Here is a 9,938-nt window from a genome sequence, read left to right as displayed (position 1 = left end):
CAATTATCTTGCTTTGCTGTGGAAAGTCTTGTGATTGGCTCATAGGGAGCCAGCAATGAAAACCCATGGTACATCCACCTATTACAGCGTTCATGAAGTCTCCATTCCTGTCACCTGTACTAGGCATAAGCTGTTATAAAAGGCAAGTCTAAACCTGTAGGATTGGAAATGCACTCCCTGGGACAGAAGCATTGCCCTCTCCTGAGAAAGCGTTATTACAGTAGTCAATTGGGGGAGACCAGACTTTCCATTCAAGCATCCTTGAGTCCTGATCACAGCTGTCAGTCACAGAGTGTCCATGGAGACCATACAGCAGGGAATCGGTAATAGTCCTGATGTCTGACGCACATAGCTGGCTCCGGAGAGGATGGGAAGACGGCTATAATGACACGTTCGGAAGACCCCGAGAGCTGTGAAGTGTTTTTACAGCAGAGCCCGTTGTTATTAGTGGGGGGGGGGGGGGGGGGGGGGGCGGAGTTGACGTTTTCATTGGCTCAGGCTGGAAATGTCACCGCTGAGGCAGAGGTCAGGCCTTCCGCACTAAGAGGAACCGCAGGTAGCCTCATGATGAAGTGAAACCTCCGCTCTGTGGTGGAGGGGGGTGTGTGTGTGTGAGTAGCATATATGTGGATGAGTAGCATGTCCTGGTTTGCCATGGTAGCGCAACCCATGGTAACTCAGCTCATGATAGCTAAGCCCTGGTCACTTTGAACTGAGCACAGAGCATTCCTCCCTACATTCCAAGACCACGCTGGCTGATCTCCGATCAGAAGAAAGAGGAATAGCAGCATTCTGTTGCATTCACAGCCCTGACCTAGGGAGATAGCTACCACCATGGGTGCACAGTGGTATGGCCAAGAGGCCAGAGGTCAGTAGAGGTTGTATTGCTCCAGGGAGTTGATGAGGACGGTGTTCTTGACGTCGTTGAACACCTTGCGGATGTTCTGCGTGTCTGTGGCACAGGTGAAGTGCGGGTACACGGGTTTACTCTTCTTCTCCTCTCTGCTCACTGTCTGCTGCAGGTACATCGTCTGGATGAACTGCATGGCCGCATCAGCATCACCTTTACCACCTGGGGGACAGAACGAGGGGTGGACAGAACAAGGGGTCAGGCACGGCGTGGATGGTTGAATGAATTGAGCTTCTAGAATACAGACAGATATTGTTGCAGAAGGATTATAGGGAGGTTCTCTAGTGGACAGAGAACTGGGGAGAGGAAGGAAAGAGGAGGAAGAGGAAGGGGGGGGGGCGAGTACAATAGGCAAGAGACATTGCCTATGATTCTTGCTCTGTAGCCTGCAGCCTCAGGTGCGCTGAGAAAGGAGAGACCATGATCTGCACACTGGGGTGATGAGCATGGCTGAAACTGTGCAGAGAGAGAGAGAGAGCGATCCACTTGGGGAGGGTTATTGATTCAGTGGACAGCAGTGCCACAGCAGTGAGGTTGCTGCCAGCTCCAGGCCTGGTTCAAACCAACTTTGTAATCCATTATCCAAACCCATTTCTTCTTTCCAAAGTGCCCGATTTATGCACATGCCAGGCAAAAAGAAAATAATAATAATAAGAGGCAGCCCACATAAGTGCCCAGTGAACTCTGAGTGGGCAGCTGGTTTGGACTCTGAGCTGCTGTGGGAACTGCATGGTAAGTGGAGGGTGAGAGTGTACGGGGGGGGGCATACAGACCGCATGAGGGTGTAGAGCCAGGGAGTGCAGAGGCAGCTCAGCGCTGGGTGGGGGGGGGCGCACCTGTGAACGCCGGGTAGTACGCCTGCAGATCGGAGGTGTGGATCTTGTCGGCCAGGATGTCCGTCTTGTTGAGGAAGAGTATGACGGAGGCGCGGGAAAACCACGGCGAGTGGATGGTGGTGTAGAAGAGCGCCTTGCTCTCCTCCATGCGGTTCTGGGGGGACAGAGGTTAATGAGACAGAGACGTGGTGCGGGCAGATAAACGGCTTAGCGCACCCACGCAGTGGGGGGGTGCTCTCCGCCGCCGTTCCCGCTGCGCAGTGCTCTCCGACACTCGCGCTTCCACTTACTTCAGCCCGCTTCAGTTCGCTGACCTTTACTTTCAACAACCTTGCAGCCATTCTCACACACATCAGCTCATCCCTCTCTTCCGAGGGTTCGCTGCTGAGAACTGCAACTCAAGATGACCCACCTGCTAATTTTAATTTTAACATTTAAGGCACATTCATCATTATCCTTCCGCTAGCGAGACAATTAAATAATTCTGGCTGACCAGCCAACAGATACATTTTATCTTGTCACTAACGTCAGCAAAGCTAATTTTCATGGTGAGAGAGGAAAAAAAAAAAGGCAAATATTTTGGGTCCTGCACAGTGTTGAGAGAGAGGCAGATGGGAAAGGCAGGGAGGGACAGGGGAAGAATTACTGCGCTTTAGGAACACCGTTGTCATGCCAACCCTAATTAGCAAGGAAAATTAGCAATACATTTTTTATCCACGGTACAGGTAGATACAAGAGACACAGGTGCAAAAAGAGAAAGGGTGTAAAGTATAAACACAGATAAACACACACACAGGGACACACACGCAGGGACAGGGGGACAGATGCTCACCGCAGACTCATTCTCCTCCAGGACCTGGTCGTACTCGCTGAGGGAGGCCAGGAAGATGAGCGACGTCACGTACTCGAAGCAGTGGATCCACTTCCGTCGCTCTGACCTCTGACCCCCCACATCCACTATCCTATAGAGACAAAGGGGGGGGATATGCTACGATTGTGGCCTGAGATGCATCTACATCCCAAATCAATTTCTGCTGCTGAAAAAGTAATGTAATGCAGCTCCTAAACCAATTACAGCTGATCTGACAGTGCTGGAACGCAAACCAAAGACACTGTGTGACCATACCAGATTGAGCCTGGCTCCGGTCAGCGGATTTTTTTCTCTGAGAACTAAGTATATTTTTATCTGTTATGGTAGAAATTGGCAACTGATGCAAACAGAAAACAAACCAAGCTGTGTATGGCTTGTGGCATAAGTAGAGATGGCGTGTAAAACACCTTTGATGGACTGGAAAGGATAATGTGATGATTTCTCCAAGATTTGCCCTTTGGTGTGGGATGACAAATAATAATCAGTCATTTGAATTGTAAAAAAAAAGGTAATTGAGCCTACATTAAGTCAGGAAGAGGGGAATGCCTTTGAACTGACTTGAACGGCTCTGTCATGCAGATGCCTCACTCCTGATAACAGGTGTAAAAGCACCTGGCGAAGGTGAGTCACAGCAGGAGATCAAAGCAGTGCTGTCAGTGTGAGCAACACCCAGGGGCCCAGGTCACCTGCAGGGAGATTATTTCAGCAGGACAGCTCAGGGGCTACAACCACTTTAGCGGGTCCCCTTCTTGGTCGCGTTTCACCATCTAGCGGTGAAAGGAACGCACTGCAATTGATCTGAGGGAGCATCTCATTCAATTTGTCAGTGACAGACATTTAGGCCCCCCACACGAAACAAAAGAGCATGAGAGAGAGAGAGAGAGGGAGAGGGGAAAAAATGCATTAACAAAGAATTCCCCTTTTTTGGAGAGCTCTCTCAGTGTGGCAAAGCCGGAGATAAAATGAATGGAGTCTGCCTGTCACACAAGCCCGGCCACTTCACTTCCATGCATGCGACTGCTCTCCTCTCTCCTGCTGTCAGACATCAAGCCTGATTTTCACAGTTTGCATTTGCAAACTCACAGGCGCAGAAGCCAAATGTTGCACACGGCACTTCCCAACCACTCTCTCCCCTACATACTACGGCCTGAAAGGTATCAAGACACAACACTGTGAGGATGTCATGTTTGCCACTTTTGCATGACTAACAGTGATAAATGAAACAACGACACGGGCAATGAGCAAGTATGTCTTGTGTTCACACTGGTCTTCAGCGTGTGGCAAATTTACTGCTGCTGCAGTTGTTCCGTATGAATAGCAGAGTTGGGTTAATTATGTCAATTCAGGAAATGACTCTTCATAGAAAATAATATGCAATTTTCAAGTTATTAATTTCATTTCAAGTAATTCCCTACATGGACTGAAGTGAAACGGATTTGACCCCAACTCTGGTAAATATGTGTGTGCAACTGTGTGTGCTTATTTTTTTGACCCTGCTATCAAGGTCACAATGCATGTTGCACACACCCTTAAACTACTACTGCAAAAATCCTGCCACTGAGCTTGTACCACCAAGCTTTTACCACCCACAATACCAAGTATTTTGACACTGCAAAAAAGTACACTGCCACCAGGCTTTTGCCTCCAATGCTTATACATGGTGTATACCATGCCCACACATTAGTACATCACATATTAGTAATATAATATTAATACATATATACAATACATTATATTATCCTTGTATACTGCTTTGGATGAAGTATAACTCTCTTCACTTTTGGAAAGTGATAGGGGGAGTGAAAGTGAGAGTATTATTTATGTATTTGTTTATCTTTCTTTTCCAAGATAGCACTTTGGGAATTCACAGGTACAGTGAAAAAAATCTTTTAAAATTCTTAATGCAAAATTTAAGCAAATGCCAATGAGTTCTCTCTACCTGAGGAGGACTTTCTCCACTTCAAAGGAGTAGTCATTGATGCCTGAGGTGGGAACTCGAACCCGCAGCACATCCTGGTGAGTGGGGATGTAGTTTGGGGCAGCGATGCGGTCCAAATTAGTCATGTAGCTGGAGAGGGAGAAAGGAAGAGAGCTGTTTTTTTTTTTGGGGCTAATAACTGTCACAGCTGCGTTCAGTGGCTCCTGCACTGTGAACATGAAAGGGTGTTATTAAACTGCAATAAAAAGGAATGTCTCGTGGTGTGAAGTGTACCCTCAGGTGTTACATTACACCGCACAATGGCATTTGTGAATGCCTTTGCCTGTCCATGAAAATGGACAGAACCTGACGTAAGTATTGAATTTGTCCTCCGTCAGCTTATTGGATCAATTTCCTCCTATTTTCGTTCCGACTTTAAAGACACCTGAAGTGTTCAGACCAATAAAACGGGAGAATAAAACATAACAGGAGTTGAAGGTGGAGAAGTGGAGAACCCCCAAGCAGTCAAACAGTGCCACCTGCTGGAGACAAAAACAGCAGGCAATCTGTTTACAAACTTGGTGAGTCACTTCAAATCCATGGCAGCATAGGAATAAGTTAAACATAAAGAAATTGTACTACTGACATCACTTCATGTCTACATCTTATAAATACTTTATTTCTCTTGTAACAACAGCCATGAAGGAATCAGACCACAATGAGAAGTGTTCATCCATGTTTGACATTAATGAATTCATTAACATGTAAATAGTGGTAAAATAAAAAAAATTCCAGCTGGTGGCTCACCATATGTAGTGCGCTAGCAAACCAGCAACACCGAGTCTAGAACATCCTGTTCCCTGGGCTTGATTTAGCTTGGGTAGAATCTGCACACAGTACATGCGTTTGACATGATACAGGTCCCTCTACTGGCCACTGCATAAGCCAATCCAGGTATCTTATTTGTGGCAGATTATCAATACTGAGCAATTGTATCTGGAACACTGAAAGTCCAAAAATATTTGGTTACCCTTGCTTCTGGCTGTACAGGTAATGGGTACAAAGATAGTGAAAAGCATATTAAAAGGTTAAATCAGTATGTGGGTTCAGCCTGCCCTGACAAGGCCCCTGAAACTCACTATTCAGTAGAGTCCAGTAGCTGGAACTCCCGACGCCGGCCGTAGCACACTCTGACTCCCCCATCGGCCCAGAGGTGACGAATGGCGTCCACATAACGCGGCTCCAGCTCGTTCACCTGCCAGGGGTCGACGTCCTGAACCCACTGAGCATACAACTGCAAGCAACAGAGTGGATCTCAGGGCCTCAGAGACATCACAACGTCAGCACCCCTCACAAAGAGAACACCAACTCCACTCGCAGAAAGAAAACCAGCCCTGCTCACAGAGGTGACACAGTGCCTACTTTAATGTCGATTGTAAGAAAAATGTGTTAAAACAGTAGTCATATAATTCTGTACTCACACAAATTAAAAATGTCAGAGAAAATAAATTGGTTCCATGTGCTTGCAAATGGTGTAAGATGAGTGTGATCTGGCTACTTTTAGCAGTGACCGGTCTTCTCCCCAACGGTTGAGGTTGCAAAGATGATGTGTGCGGTCGCTTAAATGGACAGCCAGTTAAGCGGTCAGTCAGGAGCAGGACTACGTGTGGTCGGCCACTCTCACCTGGTTTTCCGGACGGGCGTACGGAATCTTGAGGGTGGTCATGGCAACGGTCAGGGACTTGATGGCAGTGAAGATGTTATGGAAGACGAGTCTAGCAAATGCCCGCCGCTCCTTCTCATCATAACCCTTCCCATGAATAATGCGCATTTGCTTGATGAAGGTGGTCTTCCCACTTTCACCCGTGCCTGGTGAAGGAGGGGACAACATCATATGGCCCACAGTCACACCTCACTCTGGGCATTCATATGTTCTGTGGTAGCCTGGACGCTACATATGAAATTACTACAGATGTGTAGGCCTGCCAGTTACACTGTCAAAACTGCCTTAAAGCACTGGGCTGTGACAACTGTCAATCAACCGAATTGAACAGACTTTTTGATGAAGTGCCCCACACATGCTCATAAAGATGCTGCAGCCAGAAGATGGCCAGTCTGAAGCTGAGTGCATGTAACAGTGTAAGGCTTTATCCTCATGATCTGTTGCTGGGTTTAAAGATCTATTCTACACTTCAGCTTTGTGCTATAACAAAGTAAACGCATTTTGTCGCTTTTTTTAAGAACAACTTTCCTCTTCACTGGAATAAGAGTAGAGACAATGAACTGAGGGAAAGTATGAACCAAACAAAAAAAACATTTAAGAGCTATGATGGAAGAACTCTATAACTAACACAACATGAATTTTTGAAAAGAATTAAACAAATCTGAGGACCACATTTCAAATTCTGTCCAAGACAGTTATGGAAGGAGTTCTTTCTGAAGACATGGCTGTTGCATTTTCTGCAGTGACAAAATTCTTGGCTGAATAAACTGCTAAAACATTTAATTCCCAAGGCACCACGGCTGTGGAGAGAGCAGTGAGAGGTGATAAGACCTCTATTCCTGAAATGTGGCTTCTATGCAACCAGCAAACCCATTGATAAGGAGATCAGAAAGTTCCTCATTTCTCCTTCTAGGCAGACAAACATCTGTTTTCCTACAGTGCTGACCTAACAGGATAATAAGGTGGTAAAATCGTTAACAGGAAGTGCCAGAGGTAAGATGACTGTTGAACACCCTCTATCCCCACCACCCGATGTGGTGCAGACAAAAAAAAATGTTTTTGAATCGACAGAATTGTTGTTTGTCTGTGCCCCCTTGTGGCAATTATTGGTAACACTCACCATAAATCAAAACAAGTATTATGCTACTTTGATATGCCGTACAATTCTAACCACCTGTTCATGATTGCCACTGTATGACAACATAAGACTGACAATCTTATACCCTACAACACGATTTTTTTTGACAAATTCTAAAAAACAACCTCCCCCAACATATAAATGGCAGCAAGAGCTGTCTTTTGATACAAATGAATGAAATCGTGATAAGACTTAGTATAACTTGTGAGGCTAGCGAGGATTTTCGTCCTGCCTGTATATAGACGGGTAAGGCTCGCCTGACGCTAGTGTACTGTCCCCTTGGTGAATGAGACTGGCTTCTTACCCAAGCATCATTACAATTTATCCTGCATGGTTTTGGGTTTAGCAGGTTATTAGCAGTAGGCCAATACCCAGTGTTTGTCAGTGCGGTTGCTGGGTCAAGAAAACCTCTCAAGCTGTTTGTCTTCACTTCATGATTCACTGGACAGCTTGAGGTCAGGTTAATGGTTTCATCACTTGCGCGACGAAAATGCGTAAACGGCTAAATTTGCTCATCTTAAACCTAATAATCAAATAACTGATTCGTACAAGAAGTTGGGGGTGGGGGGGGACTCAAGTGTGTAGGCAGTGAAAACACACTTAATGTGTTCATTTGTATTACTAAATCTCACTACCTGTAACAGTTAATACCCATTTCCTCTCAAGCCAAACATTGTGTATGCGACTCACCGAGTAGAAGCACTTTGATTTCGCTCCGTTCTCGTCTTTTCAGATCATTGAGAATGACCTGAATCTGCTTGTCCACTTCGATGGCCTTTCTCTCTTCCTCAGACAGACAGCACGTACAGGTTCGGTAGCACCACGTGAAGCAGTCCCCCATTGCCGAAAGCCAAATCTCAGCGAAACCAAAAACGACGTAAAACTATACAGATATTTACGTGTATCGATTACGGACGCCAGGAATCAAGCCTCGACCTCCCTTGCTCCGGGTTTTCAGACTATGACCTCGTAGATTCCGTTCCTATCTTCCACCCTCAACGCTGTCATCCATAGGCACAAAGTTCCACAAAGAATTCAGACGATTGTTTGAAAGTGTAAATTCCTTGTGACAGTTCCACATTCGTCTTTATCCATGGAAACAAAAGAGACGCGGTCGAACTTTCACCCTCCCAAGAGAACTGCTTTTACACACATTCAAAACCCCGATTGCAATCGAATAAACCCTCCCAAGGGTTATACAAAATATGGGCCAGGGAAAGGTACTTTAAAGACAAAACTAAAGTTCAATCCATTTTATCCAGCAGCATTCTAAGTTGGTTAGCTCTGTAGAGCTGACACACCCGTATGAGTTACCCAATTCCGCACACTTTTAAAGAGAAATCGAGCCCATTTCCCCGCAGGTAATAACTTCACCGACCTTCAGTGAAAGTAGGCTGGCAAGCAAAACAATATTTTCTTCTGTACCGAGTTCGTTCGGGGTTGACCGCTGACCTCAGATCCTCAAATACAACTTAAATACTTCATATCAGATAAGTAAGTTATCCACCTGCTGCTCACGCAGACCTACATGTTGCGCGTGCACTGCGCTGGGTGTGAGCGGAAAATACGTCGCTTCCTCCAACATTACCTGTAAAGGAATGCGCCAAGGGTGAATGCTTTAGTTGCTCGTACACAGGCTGGCCCAGCGCTCACCTAGAAATAACTACTTTATTGTCTTGTACTTACGAAAAACATACTAATGTTTTATAGGATGATAAGACGGGTAATAAAAGTACATAAGACTTCCGCATCTGCAGAGTCACTATGTTTACGAATACAATGGAAGTTACTGTTCAGGATCATAAAAAGCGGGGTAGTATGGTCGTAATCGTAGTCTGTTTTCAATGATACATTCTGGTTTAACGTAAATCCAACTCTTTCAATTCTCCTAGTATAATTCTTGGCTTAGTGAGAAGTGCTCGGACGAATGAAGTATATAAAACGATATGTCTACAGGTCGTTCTAATTGTCCATGTGCGGGTGTAAACTCAACAAAGAAAAAGAGTTAATCACCTGTTTTTAAACATATGAGCTATTTTGGTCAACAGGTACAGCCGGTTAGGTAAGACAGGTGACAGATACTGAGAGAGAAGGGGGGGGGGGGGGGGGGCAAAGAGAGGCAATGAGAGCAAGGGGGAAAGACAGCAGAAGAAAAAAAAAAACAGAACTACAAAACAAAGAAAAATATGCATTTTCAAGAAACAAAACAACTAAAACATTGCTGCAGCCTTTTATATTACATTTCACTCATTTCACTGTTTCCTGAAGCACTTGTCACGATCAAGGTTTCCTTCATTGTTAATGTAGCGAAGCCCATTTACACATAAATTCTTGTTTGAATTGTCTGCCGGTTGATCTGGATATCTACAGTTTCAATCTGGAAATTTTTGTTGTCGCCAGACAATACCTTATACCTTGTTTGTTTGGTGCATTGCCACTTTAGTTCCGAGAATGAAATCACTGAACATGCACTGATCCTCTCATCTTTTTTGTATTTCTTTACAAAATTTAAACAAGTAAAATAAAATTGCATATTTAACTT

General features: G+C 45.2%; 1 protein-coding gene across 1 annotated transcript; it reads right to left on the bottom strand.

The window, feature by feature from the left end:
* Positions 1 to 470: 470 nt before the first annotated feature.
* LOC118795344 (guanine nucleotide-binding protein subunit alpha-11-like) lies at positions 471 to 8,956 on the bottom strand. Its single transcript, XM_036553767.1, has 7 exons — positions 8,087 to 8,956; positions 6,220 to 6,404; positions 5,675 to 5,829; positions 4,557 to 4,685; positions 2,579 to 2,708; positions 1,747 to 1,900; positions 471 to 1,072 (listed from the first exon to the last, which is right to left on the bottom strand). The coding sequence occupies exons 1-7, from the start codon at positions 8,235 to 8,237 to the stop codon at positions 870 to 872; spliced, it is 1,107 nt and encodes a 368-aa protein (XP_036409660.1). The 5' UTR covers positions 8,238 to 8,956; the 3' UTR covers positions 471 to 869.
* Between the last annotated feature and the right edge of the window lie 982 nt (positions 8,957 to 9,938).

This window comes from Megalops cyprinoides, chromosome 20 (assembly GCF_013368585.1).
Source record: "Megalops cyprinoides isolate fMegCyp1 chromosome 20, fMegCyp1.pri, whole genome shotgun sequence".
Taxonomy (NCBI): domain Eukaryota; kingdom Metazoa; phylum Chordata; class Actinopteri; order Elopiformes; family Megalopidae; genus Megalops; species Megalops cyprinoides.
The sequence above is the reverse complement of the archived record's forward strand: the minus strand, read 5'-3'. Positions and strand labels throughout refer to the sequence as shown.